This window comes from Balaenoptera musculus, chromosome 4, assembly GCF_009873245.2.
Source record: "Balaenoptera musculus isolate JJ_BM4_2016_0621 chromosome 4, mBalMus1.pri.v3, whole genome shotgun sequence".
Classification (NCBI taxonomy): domain Eukaryota; kingdom Metazoa; phylum Chordata; class Mammalia; order Artiodactyla; family Balaenopteridae; genus Balaenoptera; species Balaenoptera musculus.
Window position 1 is genome coordinate 89,040,552 of NC_045788.1, and position 22,062 is coordinate 89,062,613.

Sequence of the window (22,062 nt, forward strand, 5' to 3'; positions counted from 1 at the left end):
TTAACATTTTGGCTGAGTCTCTCAGGCTTTTGCCTGTTAAAGATACCAACTGTACTTGCTGACGTACAGTACATTTAAACTTAAGCTGTTGTAACTCATATTTTAACAAAATCTGTTGGAATTGTGGTTCTCAATTCTGGTTACATACTAGAGGTGCAGCTGAGTAGAACCCTATGGGACCTTCCTGGGAGAGACCACCCCATGTCCTCTGCCTGTCTCTTGCTTACAGAAAACTTTAGCCTCTTAGGCCTTCCCCAGATTCCAAAGAGCAAATTTAATCAAAAGTGAGAAAACGCAGAAACAAAGGAAAACTGTCAAGCAAGACAAAATAATAGCTTAGCCATTAAAGTCAAGGACCCTTAGCTCCTCCTGAGCCATACCCTTGAGCTCTTTGGCAGGTACTGAACCGCCCACCAGGTGGAAGAAGTTAAACTGCATGCTGACCACAAGCACGTAGATCCCCAAACTGGTTGGAACTAGAAGGTTGATGTTGACTCCGGATTACCTCACCACCAACTAACTAGAATTACGTCCACGAGCTGATCAAGCACTCAGCAACCTTCTCCCTCACCCTGTCTTTAAAAAGCTTTCCCTGAAATCCACTGGGGAGTTCAGGTCTTTTGAGCATTAGCCGCTAATACTCCTTGCTTGGCCTTGCAATCAAACCCTGCACTTTCCTTCAGCACAACCCGGTATCAGTAGATTGGATTTACTGCACGCAGGTGAGCGGACCCAAGTTTGGTTCGGTAACAGAAGCAGCTGGCGGTATTAAAAATACCAGGGGCTGGGTCTCCACCTCAGTCCAACTGAATCAAAATGTTTTGTTTTACTCTGTCAGGGGGTTCAAATGTGCAACCAGCACTGCTGTTATACCAGAAAGACCACAGAGTGGCAGAAAATTGGGTTCTAGGCCCATTGGTACAAAGAGCTGTGTACCATGGATACATATAAAAAGGGAATTCTGGGTCCCAAACTTAATTCAGAAGCAGTTCCTCTGACTGTTCTTTTAGATACAGCTATAGTAAGAAAAAAAAGTGCTGAAGCCAGGAATTACATAGGTACATACTTTCCACCTTCTGGCCTGCTGTCGTCCACATCCCCACCTCTCCTAGTTACTAAAGAACTAGGATCCAGGCTCCTCCGTGGGAAATAATACAATCTTAGGAGGCAGGCTGACTGAGTTAGGGTGAGGCTGGATTTTATTTTATCTGTTGCAGTATCAGTTGAAGGAGACAGGTGCTCGTAAGAAGAAACCCACATTGGCTGGTTGAAGAAGTTCCTTGCTAAAGGCTGCGGTTGCTATAGTCGGGGGCAGGTCTTCTGTAGTTAGCTTGTGCACAAGTGATCAAACTCGGACGATTATCTTGCCTTCTCCCAAACGTATGTGAGACTGGCTTCTAATTCACAGTGGGCCGGGTATGCTGCTGGCTGCATTCTGGGGGCAGATGGTCAAGGCTCCCTGATACCCAGGAGACCTATTAACAATCAGGAACTTGTTTGAGAAGGCTTTGTCCCAGAATCCTCGAATTTTGTACAGTCATGGCCAAGACAAGAACAACCGTGTCTGATCTGCATAACGATCACATTATAGAACCAATTGACCAGGCCCACATCATACTTCTCATGTCACAGAGGCAAGGTTCTCCTCAGGACATTCCAGCAATTCCATGGCTGGAAGAGATTATGTTTGCTGTTAGTTAGAAGTGTCAGTAGGTGAAAATGAGCTAGGTCATAAATGCCAAACGTCACGTTTCCCTTAACAGGTTTTAAAAATTCACAAAAGTATTTAAAAAGTATTCACATGTATTTGATGTGACAGAGATGGCCCTCATATTGCCTACTTTCTTTTCAGTTCCTAAAATGCAAAGTAAATATCACTGACAATTGTTGATCAACCATATAATGTGCTTATACTCGCTCTCTGGGTTTCCTTCTGACCATCTGAGTAACCATTTTCAGGCAGAAATTTCAATTCATATGTTGCTACTGACCTGCCACAGCTGGCAAAATGTCACTGAAGAGTGTCACATGTAAAAGAATGAAAACATCTAAATGTCTCTAGGTTAGAGTCTGTGACAATTCATGAATTTTTCACAGATAGTGATTCTGTGAAAAGTAGCAGAAAGTTAATGCTGTGGAAGGGAATAGTTCTAATCTGGGCTAAGGTTTGGATCTTTGTTGGATTTGGATTATTTCCTGAGGGTGCACTAGAACAAATGGGGTCTTATGGCTAGTTGTTGTAATAACAATCATTTCTATTTCCACGATCTTAATGTCACTAGAACCCAGATGCTGTGCTTCATGGTTAATACTGTTAGGGCCTTGTTAGGGTTAAATGAGCTCCTATGTGTAAAGCACGATGCCTGGCCCTATTTGTATAGCAAAGATTACATCAACACCAACAGTTGTCACTGCCGTCATGATTATTATTATAATTGTTATTACTAGTCCAGTCCATTTTTCATTTGCAAAATGAAGGACTGTTTCCACTGAAATTCTATGATTTGAATCAATGAAATGAAGCCAAGTTTCCCTAATGATATTACCCAGTTCATAAATTCGTGGTTCTATCATTGGGACAAAACCCTAAGGAGAATGTCTCAAATAATACTGAGATAGCTTTCAATATACGTATCACAAGGTCAGTCAGGCAAACAATGATGGCGGGACCATATTGAGCCTATCAGATGATATCTGCAGTGAGATTTTACCCAAAGGTTTTATAGGGTGGGGAGAATGGAGGAGTGAGGGCTGTAATGCAGAATGTAATGCAGGTGTGAGGCCCTGAAGAGGGGGGAAATGCTGAGCCAAAGCAAAGACCAGCTGCACAGTAAAGGAAGGCTCTAGATTCCCAGCTAAGAGCGTGGGTGAAGACTAAGAAAAGGATCAGCTGAAAGAGAACCAGTTTGTGTGCTGGTTCAGCCCATCAGCTATCCTGGAGGAGCAGCTGGGAACATTTCCTAGGGGAAACTGTGCAGAGAGAGGCTGTTGTCTGGGGGTGCTGGAGGCTAAACCATGGGCCAGGAGAGAGGGGCTAAGGATTCCAGAATGGACGGAAGTGTTCATCAAACATGGGAGCAGGAGAGGGCAAGAGGAGGATGAACACCTTCTGTCCTGCTGAGCCAGGTGGCTACGGTGGCAGGATGAGGGAAGGCCTGGCAGTGGACGCTCACAAGTCTCCCCTCGGCTCAGTGGCTTAGAGCACGTGGCCAGCTTTACCTTGGGCAGCACCAGGTATGAAGGAAACAGGCTCCAAGGTGCAGCATCTTCAGACGCTCTTGAGTTACCTCACCTTATATGATTGCACTACCAAGTAGATCACACATAGGAATCCGCAACAACCCACTGCATTGAACACGTCCCATCTATTCAAGTCTACAAACACCTCTTCCAGAAAGAGAATTCAATTGTAATGAATTTTGAGGGCAATATTGGATGATATGAAGAAAAGTCTTAGAGTAAGACTGACTGGATCTTAAATCCTGGATCCACCCACACCCCAGTTTTGCTACTTTAACTAGTTTATTTTAACCTCTCTGAAAATCAGTTTTCTCTTCTGTAAAACAAGAATAAGATTACCTATAAGGCTGCTGTTAGAATGAGAGAGATGCACGGAGAGTGACCGGCACAGTCTTTGGGACATGGGCTTCCCCCCACCTTTTCTTAAAATGTATTAATTGTCATTCTTATACTTAGTAATAAATAATAAAACAATTGTCTTCATATGCATATCAGCTTTATAATTTAACTTGCTACCTTCATTTCAAATTGATTATACTCTTAAAACAACTGTGATTTAGGGCAGGTCATGAACGTCACCTGGAGACCACATATTCACCTGTGGATTTCCCGTTGGACAAAAACACTACATGACTGATTTCCTTATTTTTTATTAGACTTCTAAAATTTCATCTCTTTAGTGGTAGCAAAAACTTAGTTTTTAAATCTTTATCCTTTATCGATATAAAGTATACCTTATATTTTCTGTACATTTTAGAGACCATGAGAAAGCTTAAATTTGAAGTTTCCGTGCATTTTTTTCTTTCTATCATTTGAACCCCCCTCTACAAAATGATAACATATTAATGGAGCCAAACTCCCTCAGGAACCTGAGAAGCTGTCATGTTTCCATATCTTGACCCCTGCTTAACTCTTCCCTGTAATCTACTCCATCCTAAGAACAAGATATATAAATCTATAAATGGGAGTAAAATTATTTTTGTACATAGGCTCCCAAACTCTCCTTTCCTGAGGCTCACCAGAATGGCTTTGTCTGCACCCAATTTTCCCCTCTCCTTCAACCTCAAAGGAGGATCCTGCCCTTGCCAAACTCATTTTTTAGGATTTTGTGATGCAGAATTATGAGAGAAGTTGGTGGAAGAAAGGAATGAAATGTTCTCATGGTAGGGCTGGCAGTGAAGGAACGGGGCCGTGGAGATCGCTGAAGACTGAGCAGCAGGGTGTACGTGGAGGAACAGATGGGAGAGGAAGGCAGTGTTGTGAAGAAACCCATAAATGTCTTGCAAGTTGTGTTCTTTCCAGAAATGAAAGACTTGCTGTTATTTTGAAATTAATTTTTGATGGCTGGACTGTATTCATGACTATGTCATTATTCTGAGACTGAACCATGTGGGTCATAATTTTCCTAATTAGTCTTAATAAGGTTAAATTCATGTGAGAGTAAGCCACAATGATAAGAGCCACTTGGAGTGATGGTTAGATGTTAACATTGCCTAGGAAGGGACATGGATAAGAAAAACAGCGTAGGTCCGTGGTTCGCAGATCTTAGGATACATAAGACTCACCTGAGGAGCATTTTACAATGCAGCCTCTTGGACCCCATCCCAAGTAGTTTTGATGCTGTTGTTGGGGTCAGAGTCTAGGAATCTGCATATTTCATTGTCCCCACATGATTCTGACACAGTGTTTATGAACCCCATTCTGGCTCAAGGCCAGTAAGCATCAGACTTCTCCAGAGTTCTGTGTGCCATGGGGGCTCCTGTAGCTCAACCACAGAAATATAATCTTAGCAGTGTTCCTTTGGATCGGCCCAAAGAAAAGTCTCTAGACATTTTCTATTGCATGCTTCCTGGTCATTTTTGCAGAGACATCTTGCCTTCTCTGTGGCTCTTTATCTCCCCTCGCCCTTCTTTGTAATCTATAGATCAACTGAAGACAAGAATTGCTTTTTTCTGTTTTACAAACAAGCATTTATCTAAAACCCTCTCCAACACGAACACAAGCTATTAAATTACATTCACCGGGGTTGTCTCACCAATGCAAATTTCTACAAAATCTTAATAGGACGATAATTGGAAAAAAGAGTAGTTGGCTGCAGATTGTAAGGATTAATTTGCCTGACTACATAACAGAACGCTGCAATGAAAACAGGAAATGTTTTGCTTGCAGGAGCCTTTGAAAGAGGCTGCATTTGTCTAAGTAGAAATGTTTCCTCACCCATAATCAACTTTGGCTGTAGATTAGCCAGGTTGCCCATTTGTAAACCACACAATGAAAATATTTATGCTTGTCTCCTGGTAGGGTTTGCCTAGAGCTTTCAGAGCCTGGATTGGAAGGTGTTAGGACCACCCACCCGTTGTGCCTCATCATAAAATACCAAAAGTTCTAAAGGCAACATTGCTCAATCTAGCCTGTTGCCATTCATCATGCAGGTGACACAGAAAATTGTGATCCCTGAAGCGGGACTCAAAGTGAAATGAATCATCATGAAATATATGATTTTGTGGAAACGCTGGAATATCAACTTGCCAGCTCAGTCTTCACAGGGAAGGTGCTTCTGTGACCTTTTGGTAAACATGCACAATAACTACCCAGGAAATGGCTGTATTGATTGGTCAGCCCTGGAGACGCAGGAGTAAGAAGACCTAGGAGCAGATGCACCCATGGTTAGATACTGTTCCACCTAGCTTATATCCTCCACACCTGTCCGTCCTGTAATCATCATGTCCCACCAAATCTGGAGATGATATCTTGATGTCATCTTAAATAAATTTCAACTCTATAATAATGTATTTCCCTTGTCTCAGCCATAGCTCTGCTAGGGATTAGTAAGTGAAGCGGTAGCGAGCAATAAGAAAGGCAGATGGAGAAAAGGTAAAACCACTTAACGTTTTGGATACTTGAACCAACTTCCTTTAGGAAACCATTCTACCAGATTCCTATCTGTTAGCAGAAGCCTTATCTCTTAAAAGACATATTAATTATTGATGGGCTAAAGATGCCTGTTGTAAAAATCTAATACCCAAAGGTAGTGAAATGATTTTTAAATATTTTCTTTTTTTCTTTCTTTCCACAGTGTAGAAAATTTTAAAGTGTTAACACATTTTGAAGACAATGCTGTAGTGATTAACACACTGGCTTCCGATATCTGAGATGTTGTTGTTGTCTTAAAAAAAAAAAAGCAACTTAAAAAAAGCCATTAACGAGCCAGACAGGCTTTGCTTCACATCCAGAACTGCTGGTGGTTTCTCAGTTACTTTTCTTAGAGACTTGGCGGAACTAGACTTAAAAGCTTAAGACTCAAATCAAACACACATCACTTTACAGACCAATAAGCCTATAAAGCCCTTTATTTCCAAGGGAAAGGGGTACTTTATATCACATCCTGTTTTGTAAATAGGACGTGACATCCCAAATATTCCAAAGAGAATGCAGCAGATAGCATGTTTTCCTGGGCCGAAGAGGCTACCATCAGCAGCTGAAAGCACATGGAGAAACAGCGGTGAGTCAGACACCTCCCTAGAGCTGGCCACCTTTCTCAAAACAGCTGAGCATTTGGCTGAGCAAGGTTTGAAGTATATGATTCTTAAGAATGGCACAGGCTGTTTCTGTTTTCAACTGAGAATGTTTTACAGATTTAAAACAGAATGAGGGGAACTACCTAAGCTTGCACACCTTAAACAATCTTTTCTAAGATTGAACACAACAAAAATCATTATTAAAAAAGAGGCTAATAAGGGGACTTCCCCGGGGGTCCAGTGGTGAAGACTCCGCCTTCGAATGCAGGAGGCACAGGTTCGATCTCCCCTGTGAGGCCAAAAATTAAAAAAAAAAAAGAGGCTAATAAATTTTGATTCATACTGAAAATGATGAAATTAAAAGGAATCCTGGAGATTAGCAGTCCTAAAACTTCCACCAGTTTCTCTAAAAGAGTACAGAATTTAGCTACTTGGTATGTTTCCCTTCAATTAAAAATTCGTTCCTGGTCTTCTCGCTGAGTGGAGGACAAAACCTGAAGATATTCAGAAGAAGACAACCGCTGTAGGGTGTTCAGTGGTGAGGACTCAACCTTCCATCATGGCATTTCAGAACCTTTTTTTTTTTTTGTCATAAGAAGTAGACGTTTTCTCTAAAAATGTACTCACCTATTTAAAGTTACTTGTTTCTATACACTTTATACCCATTTAAAAAAATTAAGTGCCAGGGAAAAGTTTTATGCCAAAATCTTGTGGGTTGTATTAAATTGTACTGACGGTCCTGCTCATGAATGATAACTTTGCAAATAAAAAATAATTGGTCTTGAATATTTATTTCCCTTTCCACCTTGCTTTCTATAGGATGGATTTATTGCTGCTGTAAATCTAGTAGTACAAGGAAAAATGAAGCAAAAATTAAAATGGTATTTTAAGCTGTATGATGCAGATGGAAATGGTTCTATTGACAAAAGGGAACTACTGAACATCTTCGTGGTAAGTGAAGTAGTAAAGTATCCTTTGCAGGACATTATATAGTTAATTCAATTTTCTTCCCTGTGGAGTCAGTGACAGTTCCCTATGTGGTCGGCTATTCTCGGGATATACATTTGGAATGGCTGAAGCAATGTCAGTTTCACCATCCTGTTGGTTACTGAATGTGCAATTGTGTATCAGCATTTTCTTCTAGGTGCAATCTACTCTGAAGTTTACAAGTTTAGCAGGGTATTGAGATGAAAAATAAACATGATGTCCTAAAACAACTTATCTTTTTTTCTCTGCCTCGGTGCAGAAAGTCTTGTGGGAGCAGCTAAAATACAAGATGGTTTATATAGCAAAAAGACATGGACAAAGAATAAAGGTACCTGAGGAACTAATCTTTCTGGGAGCTTGACTAAAGTATTTTCTAATAGATAGCTCAGGGATCTCAGATCCTTTCCACCTCTAAATTTCAAGGAGTCCCTTTATAAATCTTACCCCACCACCCTCTGCCAGTGGAATGAGGATAGTGATTGCCATGGTATGAGATAAAATGGATCCCAGAGTAAAAGAGTATTAAGTGGGACACTGTGCCTGAATAAAGATATGAAGTAAAATAAACATTACGAATGTAGTACACTGAATTTGTAACACAGAATCAGAACTAGAATCAGAGATCTTAGAAATGATCTGGTCCAAATGCTCTCATTTATAGATGGAGCTGAGTCCCAAACATAATACATAGTACAAATCTTAGCAAAAATGCGAGGAAAAATCAATGGGTAGAGCTACAATTATGACTGAATATTTTAACAAATGGACAAAGCTGTTAAAAATTTAAAACTATTTTAGCAAATGTATAGTTAACCAATATATGAAAAGAATTCAAGAGTATGATAATACTAATATTGCTTCCACTTTAATCTCATCAGAAAGAGTACTAAGATATATTTTGTAGTTGAACTTTGTAAGCATTAAAATTCAGAAATTCTGCATACATACTACATGTTGCAACACAAAATTGGGAATCTAAAATATTCTATAGAGAATTCCCAGCCCCATGTAAATTTTCAAATATCCTCTTAAATATACGTATTTTAAAAACATTAAATAAGTAATACAGCGTACAAGTATTAGAGGGTGCCTCCAAAGCAGTACTCAGATCAGGGGTTCGTATTCTGGGATCTATGGATTATGGCCTTTAGGAATCCTTGGCCACCCCCTTGGAATCAAGGGCAAAATTTTGCCTGCACATGATCCATTTTCTTCAGGGGAGGGAGAGGGTCATCAGATTCTCCAAAGAACTAGGAAGAACAAAAGGATAAAAGTGATTATTTTCTAAATCTTATAGGAAAATTTACATAGGTTTTCATTAGTTAAAATGTGTAACTTAGTGAGTCAAGGAAAGAGAAATATTAAGTAGCTAGTTGAGTTTTTCCTTAAAATGTTTAGAAAGAGAACAAAATAAAAGTAGAGAAACAAATAATAAAAGCACAGCAGAAATTAATTTAATAATTGGATACTATTTGTCTTTGATTAAATCAATAAAGATTAAAAGCAATAAGATGTAATTCTGTCAAGGGCAGTATGAGAAGAGTGCCCTTACACACTGTGGAGGGAACATAAATGGATATAACATTCCTGGAAATTGGGTGGTCTGCGTTAACAGGCTAAAATTTATCTTCATTTTTAGAGTCAACGTTACTTACTTTTGGTCAGGAAAAACAATAATTAATGTTGCCAAAGATAAACGTTCTATGATTTTACATCACAAAATCATTTAAGATAGTAAAAATAAAAAGCAACCTAAAGGAGGGTAATTTTAAAATTAATGCAATGGATTATGTACTTATAAAAAAAATCAGTGGTCTACAAACATACTCTCTATATAATGGCAAATGAAAGAAAAACAGGGTAAAGAATAATACATACTGTATAACATAAGTTCTCTCAACATATGATAACAGGATGTTAAAGTGGAATTCAGCCCAGGTATCAAGAGATTCAAAGGAAGTACTAGGTTATAGGCAGAATTTACAATGGAAGTAGTTACATCTTAATCTCACTTTAAGGGTATGAAACGGTCAAGATGAGGGTTTTGGAGAAGGACTACTGGAGAGGATTTCTTGTGTAAAAGCCCTCACGTCAGTAGCATGAGGATTTAAGGAGACCAGTGAGGTGTGGCGCGCCCTGCAGTTTGGGGACCGTGATGTTCCAGTGTTTGAGTCACACGTGAGAAATCTAAAGAGCAGACCGTGGCAGCAGAGTAGCAGGATGCATTCCTGGAATCTGCTGGGACAAAGGATGCTTGGGTTTCTCCATGGATCAGATATATGGGCCACTGAGAGCAGAAGCTGGCAGAGAGCTGTCTTGGATCTTGTCCAGCTGAGCCACTTGGAGAAGTGAGGAATCCTCAGAAGAAGAAAGCTGGAGGTAGATCTGGAGAGTGGTTCTCAACCAGGAGCGATTTTGCACTCCTATTCCCCCAGGGGACACTTGGCAAAGTCTGGAGACATTTTGGTTGTCAACTGGAGAGACGGGGAGGGTGTGGTGCTACTACTATCTATTGTTTAGGGACCAGGGATGCTGTTAAACATTCTACCATGCACAGGACAACGCAGAGCAAGAAAGAATTGTCGAGTCCAAAATGTCAGTGGTGCAGATGTTTAGAAACCCAGACTTGGAGCCTGTAGAGGGGGCCTCAAGGGATCAGCTGGAATAGGTAGAAATAGAAATACCATTCTTGCATATATGCTCAACAAAAATTTGTGTACATGATCATCAAAAGACCTGACCAGGAGTGTTCATAACAATTTTTGTAATAACCAAAAGGTGGAAATAACTCATGTACATCAACAGTAGAATGACTTTAAATTGTGGTATATTTTCCCAATGATATACTATAAAACAATGAGGATAAACAAACTATTGCTATGTACAACAACATGCATGAATTTCACATACTTAAAAAAAAAAGTTTGTGATTCATGTCTAGGGAGTTGCAGGAGAGTCTCCGTAGCGAAAAGGGGGTGGGAGGCCTCAGAGAAACAGTGGTCTTTAAACATCTGCTATCCGGAGAGCTCTGAAACTATGTGATCATGACAGTACCCGCCAAGTCAGGGCTCTCCTGCTCCCCTTTTCTCTCCACACTCAGAGGGGTCAGAGAAGGGCTTAGTAAGATGGAGGAGAAAGAGTAGACGTACTAAATGAGGAAGGAAAGAAGGACACAAACCATGCCTCCTTGCCCATTCCCCCCACTCCCATGCTTCTCCTAGAAGAAGAGGGAAAATATGAGGCACCCTGACAGCTCCCTTCAAATTATTATCCTCTTAGGCCTCATCAATCTTCCAGTCAATCCTTCACTCTCACTTATATTGCCTGGAGTTGGGTGATGGACAAATTCTAGAAATTTCATAATCTTTTATTATGACTTATGCATGCAGTCTAGTATCACTTCAGGATGTGGGAATACTGGATGCCTAGCCAAATTTTCGAGGCTTTCGGAGCCTCTGCAAAGACACTGAGAAACCTTAAAAACTTTCATCTAATAGGCTACCTGTATCTAACCGTTACTCTAAGTATTATTTAACTGTGAGATCTTAGCTTGCTAAGGCCAAGAGTGGTGCTTTGCCACTGTTAATTATGATTGATCTTTGGATTCAGGATTAGTAATGCTTGGGAAGCAGCAAGAGATAGTTCTATTTAAGACCATGCCTCTAATTGAAATATGTTGCCAGCAGTTTTTCTAAAGATTCCTTCATGTTCAATCAAGATAGTTATGTTCAAATCCCCAGATGACTAATCCATTCTCTCTCTGTCTCTCTTTCATTTTATTAGGAATTTCTACATCATATATGGGTCATTTAATTTAATCACCTGGGGCAAGTGTGGGGGGGGAAGAAGGGTGGTTAAATCGTCTCTCTAGGAAAGCTGGAAATGTCATTTTCCCTGTGTCCCCTGATAGCTTTTATGATGAAAAGATGCTGGCAGAGTGTGAGAAATTCAGTGTCCTTCTACGGCATGCGTATCTGTCTTCCCAGTTGATCACTCTGCAAAAGGGCACCAAAAAAACCCAAAGGTGCCAGTGACAGAAGCCAGAGAGGAAGCATTAGATGCTTACAGAACATCCTTTCATATTCATCTTAAGATCAAAGATAATTAGTCTAAAATGAGAACCCTTTTCTGGGTCCAGAATTCTTATGACAGTTACCACTTCGATGTTTTCTCCAATGGGCTCTTAGAATCTTCTGTTACTTAGTATGTTGAATGGATCCCTTTGTTCTGTAGAAAAAACCTAGATTATACTCAGTTAATTTAATTTCCAAACCTCATTACCCAGAACTGATATACAATCTTTTTATTTGTTTTTAACAACTGAAACAGGTTGGATAGCAAAACTGACACAAACAATTCCCCCAATTCTGTCACATTGGGGTAAGAAATGTCACAAAATGAGTTTGCTTCCAGAAGAGTTGAACTCTCTGATTTAGTTTCTTTGCAGGCACTACAAGCCCTCAATGGCCAGCAAACTCTGAATCCTGGAGAATTTACCAACTTTGGTGTTCCATAAGATCGATACAAACGATGACAGTAAAGTAGCTACTCACCTTGGGCTCACTTTTCTTACCGAGCAGGAGTTAGTGGTGGTGTGCCAGATGCCCCATTTAGACGAAAGCATGAACGTTTCAAGCAAACCCCACTTGTAATATCACTGGGGCTTCATAATTTGACCGGTACAATGTTCTCCAGCTGATATAATTGAATTAAATAAATATTTATTGACCATATTTACACTTAATGCACAGGGATTGACACTTTGATATATATAAAGAAGAGTAAAGGGAGATAAAAGGAAAAAAAGTTGGAAAATAGGAGATGAAGGGCCCTCTGCTGTTTGCTCTGGGAATTTCTTTCTACTGGAGGCTTCTCATCAACTTACGAATAAACTTGTTTTCCCTCCAAACTTCAATTATGCCATCTTCTATCAGATCTTTCCTTCCCTTTGACAGTACATTTCTGGGAAGAGTTGTCCACACTTGCCTCCATTTCTGCTCTATCTTTTCTACATTTCTACTCTTTCTGATCATTTCTTCAGCTACTTTTTTTACCTGAAGGTCTGGTCTCCTCTTTATCTCAGAGAAGGTGCGCTTCTTCAGAGGTAGGGGTGAGAAGGGAGGGTGCTTACACCAAATGGCTTTAATCTGTTAACTGGTAGATGAGCATATTGATTTGAGATGGAGGCATCATATCTAGGGATGATCCTTGAAAAACAGAAAGCTTGGAATTGTGGAAAAGATGTTAGTAAGATTAAAAATGGGTGGAGGCAGGGGATAGATTTGAGGGATTGGGAGTCATGGGTGTCATCAATCCACAGACTGAACCTGCTGGCCATGCATCACTTCTTGTAGTGGACACTGGAGAGAAGTAGAGACTCATGTGGTAGTTTGTATTAGTCAGACGTGGCTGCTCAGTCTGGCAGGATGTGAGGAGGAGGAGGAGGCTGGGAGGGAGTTCAAATAAAATCACCACTATGAGCGAACCAAACATTTGGACAAGAGTATAATTCTCAGAAGAACAGTTTGGAAATGTACCAAGAGCATCGATCTTCCTCTTAAGGACCTAGTCCTCGTCTCAGTCTCGAGTCGGTATGCTCACTTAACTGGCTTACCAAGATCAAAGCCATTTGGTGTCCTCACTCCTATATGGGTCTATATGGATGGAGAATAAAACAAGTCAGTTCATGTGAAAGCTTGCAAGGAACAGATTCAGACCACCCAGAGTTGATAAGGAGGCCAAGTAAAGCTAGAAAAGAACCAGAAAAATGGAGAGAGGAGGGCCTGGTGAGGCCAGTGAAAACTTTATTTGGAATATGCATCCGAAAATGGTAATCATCAAACAGGAGAAATGCCAGAGATTTTGTTGTGTTTTGTTTTCATTTTTAATCCCAGAGGTGCTGCAGGATGGCAGGGATTGGAGTAGAGAGGATAAACCATTCAACCCAGGGTCAAAATCATTGCTCAAAGGATGAGTATTCTGGAAGTAGATGGAACATCATGAACGTTTAAGACTTAGCATCATAAGTGAATTTCAAAAGGGCAGGTCAAGAATGTTTGAAAATATCCATGGATCCTGTTCGTAGTGCTGGCGGGGGTGGGGGGGGGGAATAGGAAAAGTGACTTCCCATAGAGAAGTATGAGGATGGCTCAGTTTGAAAAGTCGGAAAACATGTTCCAGAAAACAAAATTGTGCAGGACTTTTTGTTTCCTATCTGTGCAGGTTCCTCAAGAACAAAGTATAAGGAACGAACAAAATGGGGAATGTAGTTGGAAGGGGCCTAGAAATAGAAAGAGCTGAGTTGAAAAAGGATGCGAATCTGAAAGAGAGAACGTGTTGGGCTCAGGCAACTGAGGTTACCTGCAATTAGGGAACTAGGATCTTTGGCCTGTAAGAGTATCTCAGAAGGAAGAGGATACATTATGATTTCTGGACAGTTTACAGATCTAATCGGACAAATCATTTCCTCTGATATAAAAACTTATATTTTAGGAAAAAATATTGGCTTTTATAAAATGAAGATATCAAATAAACTAGTTGCACTCTGGAGTAACAATGAACCACTGTTTCTTGGCAAATGCATATACGGAATTAAAACTGATAGAACTTGCTTTTACGTGGAAATTATTGGAGACTGTTGTATTATCTCGTCAAGGGACAGCTGGGTCATTCCATGTATCAAGGAAAAAGACGCTCAAATTGTTCTGTTGAACACAGAGACAGCTCAGTGCACCAGAGGACAAGGAAGAGAAAGTAATGATGTAGAGGGCTGATATTTGCAGAAGTGTAAAAGGACTTTGCCAGTATTTGACAGAGGAGAATAAAGTGCTTCACTCACATGTAAAGGGAAAGTGAGCATCACAGAGAATACTTGCAGTCGTACAAGCCTACGTGTATATACCTCAAATAAGATTTCTGTTGTTATTGTTATCGAAACATCAGTGTTGGGAGAAATGGAGATGTTTGATTAGGTGTACCAGAATAGCATTGACTATGTGCCAACATACATCTTTTTTGATTTCTCAAAATAAAAAGCAGCAAGCACACCATTGGTATCTGGTGATCCAATGAATATTGAAACCAAAGATCCCCAGCACACCCAGATACAACCAAAACAACTTCAGGAACATATATGATAATCCCAATTTGAATGCCAATTGTTTGCAAAAGAATGACCAACATCAAATCTGTTGGAACAGAAAAATACACAATAGCTATATAGAATTCTAGACATAATCATCATGGTCATTAGCAAATCAAAGTTAGAAGATTAATCAAAAGCGAGGTATAGGGTTAATGCTAAGATAATAAAACGCTGAAGAGCCATAAGCTCCATGAGGGCAAGAGCTATTCTGTTTTACGTACTTTGGTATTTCCTGTGCTCTCACACTTTCTGGCACATAATAGGTGCTCCATAAATAGTTGTAAAATGAATGAGTGTCTGATAAGATGTCATATGAAAAGCAAATGAAGAAATAAAGAAGAAACAAGAGCAATATGCAATGCTATCTGTAGGAAGAAAGGCCTCTAGGAGACAAGTTTGGAAATTAACATATATTTGAAAATGCATTGCAAATGTCAAAATATAAACACAGATCGCTTAGCAGAAGTTAATTACCAGTGGAAAGTAGCACTGGGGGGCCAGAGAGAGGTTAAAGGGGGATTCTTTCTTTTCATTACACTTTTCTGTAGGGTTAGTTGTTTTTTGTTTTTTTTTTTTTACCATGAGCATGCATCATTGCTATAATTCAACAAGTTAGTTTTTATTTTTATTTTATGAACAAAAGCATCCAGGAAGGAGGTCTTGAAGAGAATCACAAGGACAGAAAATTGAAGCTCAACATTCAATATTATTGAAGAATGAAAACAGAAGGGACCTCAAGACAAGTCAGGATACATGATCAAGCATGAAGTTCTGCAGACTTTACTTGGAAGTATAGCAATCGGCATGCTACCATGCGCCGCTTAGGGGCTGTTCTTGACATGATTTAGGAAGATTTATAGATACTGTTCACAACCTCAAGAGCAGAAATTGTCCAGACAACAAAGCGCCAAATAGCCCAGGGACAAAGGAGACTTAAGTGGCTCGTAATAATAAACCATGAAAGTGAAAAGAAAGGAAATGAAAGGTTATTGAGCAGATATTTGGAGTAAAAGAAAACAGGGACAGAACATAATGGGAGACCTTTTACTAAGCAACTAACCAGAAAGACCAGTGTTTTAGACTGGAACACCATGGAATCAAACTGGGAAACTGGGAACTACCAGGAGATAATAGGAAATCAAGTTTCCTTATAAAAGAGAAAAAACTGCAGCTTTTAACACTCTGCTATAAAATGCTGCTAAATGCCTCTAGTGCCACCTTGCTAATGAATACAGAACTTGTCATTTAAAATCCTGCATCCTTCCTTGAAAATCTGGTCATTCTCATCTCCTGAGACACTCCAGTGCCACCTTTGCTAATTTCCCAGCCCCAGCACAAATTTTCATGAAGTTCTTATTTGAAAGAATTGAAAAACAATTCCTTGACATAGGTTGGCTTCTTTTCTAACTAAGTTGACTTCTTTAGAGCAAGAAATGCTAATGTGAGCGTGTACAGTAAATTTTGACTTTTTGGAGGGAAGAGGCAATTTTTTGGTAATGTTATAAAAACACTTAAGATATTAATGGGAAGAAATACACGATCCATAAATATCAACAAAATAACCAGATTGCAAAAACAAGGCTAAAGACAATATTTGAGTAGCTGTCCTATCACCAATAAAACTGCTGAACTTGGTAGTGAGTCATGGAAGAGCATCCATAACATTGAACTTCAGAGTCCCCAGGAGTAGCGGATGTGTTCACCAGCACAACAAACAGCCCTGAATAACGTGGATATAACTTATGTGCATATGTGTATTTCAACATATAAAAACTGTGCAATTTCTGAATTATGCCTTACAAAGATTGATATGTGTTTTTAAATAGAAAAAAAAATAATGAAAACTCAGACATCATTTTAGCTCCTTCTGAGTCCCATGATCTCCAGCTCAATCATCTCTCAGCAGCTTCAGCTCTTGGCTGGTCGATCTTTTGATGGGAAGCTTCTGGATCTGCACAGGCAATCCTTTCTAGGGAGACCCAGAAACCAATCTTCTAACTTGTCTGGGCATAAATCCACAGGCAAACTGAAAAGGATTAGGAAGCAATGTGTAAGAATATCAGAAGAAGGAAAGCAATTCATCAGCCTAGGTTTCCTGAGCACCTTCCACATTCACAACCCTGGTTGGCTGTGCTGGTGGGGCCGTGTAGTGAAGGAAATGGCAGTTGTAGTCAGGGCTTGATAAATGTTCGGAGAATGAATGAATGAATGCTAAGACTTAGAAGGAAAAGAGCGAGGAAAACTTCAAAATAAGTATTTAGAAATAGTAAGCATCATATGTTGCTATAGGTAGAGGTTGGCTTAATTTGGAAAAGAGAAATTATTTTTTGGTAAGTGATAACGTGGAAAAAGCAAATATGCGGAGTTCATGGGTATTTCGAAAAATGTGATGAAACATCAGTGAAAAATTCCACCTTTTAAGTTGTTAAAAGAGGAAATCTTAAAAGTTGTCATCACAAGAAAAGTATTTGTAACTATGTGAGGTGATGGATATTGACTAAACTTACGGTGGTAATCATTTTACAATATATACATATCAAATTATGATGTTGCATCCCTTAAACTAATATGTTACGTCAATTATATTGCAATTAAAAAAATCCCCAAAAAGCATTTTCTTTTTTCTCTTTTCCACATCAGTAACCTGCATTGCTTTTCAACACGGGCAACTATCTCCCAGCACCTTCCGATACAGCTTCTTTCCTTGCCAGTAGTGAGGATGGAGAGGTGTTATTATAACTAAGTGGTCAAAACAGATTTCAGCTCCCCTATCTCCACTCCCACTTCCCTGTTGGTCATGCTGAGTCCCTAGAAGTTTGAAAAAGCTTTTTGGTTGTGAACTTAGCAGTGTGCTTTCCCTTCGCAAAGGATGGTTATTCTTCTGTTAGTTAACATATCCCTGACTTTCCCTGGGATACATAGGGAATTCTAATCCTACCTGCTGTTACCGGGGTTTTGCACAGACTTCTTTGGCATAAGGAAAACATAAGGAACAAAGATTAGATTTCTCTGTAAAAAAAACACACACACACAAAAGAACAACATATATTAGTATTTTGCCATGGAAACCAAAAGGAAAGTATCTTATGAGAATGTGATGATTTATGCTTTATATTTGAGCCACTATTGTGGCGTTTAGATATTTGTCTTTATCCATTAAAAAGTACAGAGACAGTATAACAAACACTTGCTTTCACTTCCTGCTGACTTTCTGCCTCAGGGGCATGTTCCCTAGTTAGTGACTCAGCGTATTTCGCTTGTCCTTGGTTGACCTCCTACCAAGCCACAAACCCTATTAAGTACAATCTCCTTAAGATCAGAAAATTCATCTGTACCTTTCAACTTGAATATGCCCATAATTACAATCCAAATGATTTAAATCGAGAACCCCTCATCCCCAACCCCCAAATGTTGAAAAGTTGTCTTGTAGGATGAGGGTAGTGGGAAACAGGGCAGCAGGTGCCCATGGGTATAAGGCGATAGTTTTATAGCACTGAGCTGGTCAGCATAGACCTAAGGCTTAAGTCAAGGTGATACAATGAGAAATCGAAAAATCAGAAAAGGAGAGGAGAACTAGGGAATGAATAAATGTTTAACCTTCTGCACAGCTTTGGATGGTCCTTGAAGTTATTTCCTCAGGGAGAAGAATATTGAAAACAGCCTTGCAAACAGTCATTTCCTTCTGATCTTAGAAGTCTGCAATTTTCATGCTCCTATGACTTGGTCATAGCTTCAAGATTAAAGGTCAAATAATCAATATCGTGTAGAGATGTAAATGTATATGTGAACACAGGTACATTACCTGATGTTCTCAACTCAAAATGAAAAGAGATTTTATTCGTCACCTGTATTTTCACCTAACAACCGTACCATTGAATGCTTTTCTATATAAGGATATTCAAGGAATTAAGAGTCTGGTTGAGATGAAAGGATATAAAAAGAAGAATATCAATAAAAATGCCAGTGAATATATTGTATATGCTAGTGAGTGGTATTAGACAAAGGCTCTTGCTAATTGTTCTTTTAGTATTTTCTGGGAGAATTGACTTTGGAAGAATTTATCAATGGCATGGAAAAAGAACAGCATCTTCTGGAGGTTGTTTCCAAGAGTTTTGACCTTTCCAATGTACTGAAAGTAATCTGTGATGGGAAACAGCCTGACAGACACAGGAGAGAGGCTTCTTCCGAACCATCTGACAAGGCTTGTCTAGGGAAGGTGAAAATGAAGTGGCTATGGGAACGCCTTAGCCAGCTTTCAGTGGATACAAAACTTTCAGTGGAGAAGAAGTGTGATTTTCTGTACATACATGCTATTGATTTCAGGTTTTTATTATCATTGGTATCCGCTTATGAATAACCCATTTAAGTCCCACGGAGACTGTCATAAAGATCCTAGACAGAAGCAATGTTGCTTCTGTTTATACATTAGTCCTCTCTCCACAGGTTAGAATGGGGTGATTAAACTGAAGGATTGCCTCCATAGCTATCAGTTCAAAATAGAGCTCGCATGTATGTTTTCTTGCCCACCTAAATTGGTCTGCATCTTGAAATAGAACTGGATTATCTGGGCAGTGCCTCCACAGTTTAGCATTCTTAGATTAAACGTGCATTTGGCACATGCGTTTGCTGCCTCATGGCTCTTGTCACATCTGTATATTATAAGTGACTGCGTTCTGGTCTGTTGAGAAACTTTTTTTTTTTCTGCCCTTTTTCTCCTCCCTAACTCTGAACGCTGTCTTGAATCAGTAGTAATGTCCTGCTCCGAAGGAAAAGTCTTAAAGTATGTAGTAAAAGGAGAAAATTTCCGGCTGGGCAATGAGAATGTTTCCATCTGATTTGTTATAAATCTGGGTCCAATTGTGCATGAAAATGCGATGCATCATCTGTAATTATTATGCCAGTTGGAGGTTTGATCAGAACAGCAGACAGCCAGGCTGTGCAACAATAAGCACTTGACATTTCAAACAGTCCTGACATTATAGCTCTGACATTTCATTTTTTATATCCTTTCCCAAAAATGAAATGATGAATGGGATTTCTTGATGGGTTAGAACTTTTAAAGTTTTGGGTTCTATATCACAGGCCCATTAGTACCTCTGTCAATGCCAGGCTTCTTATGGAAGCACAGTGGAGATTGAAGAGCAGATGTAAGCTGTCTGTATGTTAAAAGCTTCCTAATTACACTTTAAAATTTGGGTTAAAAACACACAACTTAAACTACAAAGACAGGAGTGGACTGTCCCTATCTCCTCCATAGTTACAGATGTGGATAAACTATAGATAGAGTTATAGATGAGACACACATGGCAGTAGAAATGAAGTGTAAATGGAGGTAGGAAAGTTATAGGCAAATATATTGATGAAGATACAGATGAAGGTCGTATAGATGGAAGTAGAAATATTCTAGGATCTTCCAGTAGACATTGAGGAGATTTACAACGTACATAATGTAATGTAAAATATGTTGAAATAAAATGATCACAGATAAAGTAAGGTGAGAAAAATCATTGCAGCCATAACGCCACAAAGTCCTGCTCATTTGGTGAAGGTGGGCTACCCACTGGCCTCTGAGCTCCCTAGCAGTAGAAGTGAAAAGGAAAACATCACTACAGTCTTACCCCAGCATCAGCCCCATCCTGCAGTAGTGGTTGATTTCATTTTCTTTTTTCACCCACATTCCTCTGAGGCACCCAATATCCTTTCCTCATAAAAATGGGTCCCAGTTCCCCCTTCCAGGCTTCTGTGTTCTAATAACCTCAACCCCTTCCCTTTGTTTTCCCAGTCTAGGATGGAAGCTGCTCCCTGCCATTTCTGTGTTACTTTAGTGTCTTCCCTGGGCTTTTCCAGTCCTCCAATGTCTTTTTTTTTTGCTAATTTTTTTTTTTTAATTTATATATTTATTTATGGCTGTGTTGGGTCTTCGTTTCTGTGTGAGGTCTTTCTCTAGTTGTGGCAAGTGGGGGCCACTCTTCATCGTGGTGCGCGGGCCTCTCACTATCGTGGCCTCTCTTGTTGCGGAGCACAGGCTCCAGATGCGCAGGCTCAGTAGTTGTGGCTCATGGGCCTAGTTGCTCTGCAGCACGTGGGATCTTCCCAGACCGGGGCTCGAACCCGTGTCCCCTGCATTGGCAGGCAGATTCTCAACCACTGCGCCACCAGGGAAGCCCCCTCCAATGTCTTTTTTTTTTTTTTTAGATTTTGCCCATTGCATTCAATTGTTATATCTTTTACCCCACTCTTTTTTTTTTTTTTTTTAATTTATTTATTTATGGCTGTGTTGGGTCTTCGTTTCTGTGTGAGGGCCCTCTCCAGTTGCGGCAAGCGGGGGCCACTCTTCATCGTGGTGCGCGGGCCTCTCACTATCGCGGCCTCTCTCGCTGCGGAGCACAGGCTCCAGACGCGCAGGCTCAGTAATTGTGGCTCACGGGCCCAGCCGCTCCATGGCATGTGGGATCTTCCCAGACCAGGGCTCGAACCCGCGTCCCCTGCATTGGCAGGCAGATTCCCAACCACTGCGCCACCAGGGAAGCCCCCCAATGTCTTTTTAACCAATTTTTTGTATTAAATTCTCTCTGGTAAAATAACTGGTGTGTTTCCTGTTTCCCTGACGGGATCCTGACTGATCCTGGGCCCTGACCGATTGAAGGGTCAGTCCTCCTTAGGGTGGAAAACTCACCCTTTCCTTTCCCTCTATGTACTGAGTCCTTACTCTGGAATTGTGCTGAGTGGGCTTGTTTAATACTAATAGCCCAGTGACGTGGCTGTTATCCCCACTTTACGTCTGGTAGCTGAGACTCAAAGAAGTGATCATCTTCCCAGATTATTGCCTGGTAGTATCACATGTTACAGGTTGAGCATACAGGGAAACTGCTGGCAACAGAGCCATGTAGTCAGCAGGACCCCAGCCAAGCACCACAGAGAGGAATATGGAAGGATGGGTTTGGAGCTGAGGGTTTATAGCTTAATTACCAGCACAGATGGAATAGGTGGGGCAAGCCCAGTAGACAACTTAAGGACACCTCCCCACCCATAGATACCATAGTAAGAGCATCCAAGCTCTGCTTTATCCCAGGTCCCATCTACCACTTTATGCTTCGAACCCTGTAGTTCTCAGGTGGCCTCCCCAGGCTCCAGTCACCCTGTTGCCTCCTTGGATTCTCCTCCTCCATTCAT

At 40.3% G+C, this 22,062-nt stretch overlaps 1 protein-coding gene across 1 annotated transcript in view; it reads left to right on the forward strand.

Moving 5' to 3' along the window:
* GUCA1C (guanylate cyclase activator 1C) overlaps positions 1–19,246 on the forward strand; it is a 31,427-nt gene extending 12,181 nt beyond the window's left edge. Inside the window, 4 exon segments of the mRNA XM_036849690.1 lie at positions 7,578–7,709; positions 12,193–12,246; positions 12,248–12,286; positions 18,917–19,246. Of these exon segments, the coding sequence (XP_036705585.1) occupies positions 7,578–7,709; positions 12,193–12,246; positions 12,248–12,286; positions 18,917–19,246 (555 nt within the window).
* The last annotated feature ends 2,816 nt before the right edge of the window (positions 19,247–22,062 follow it).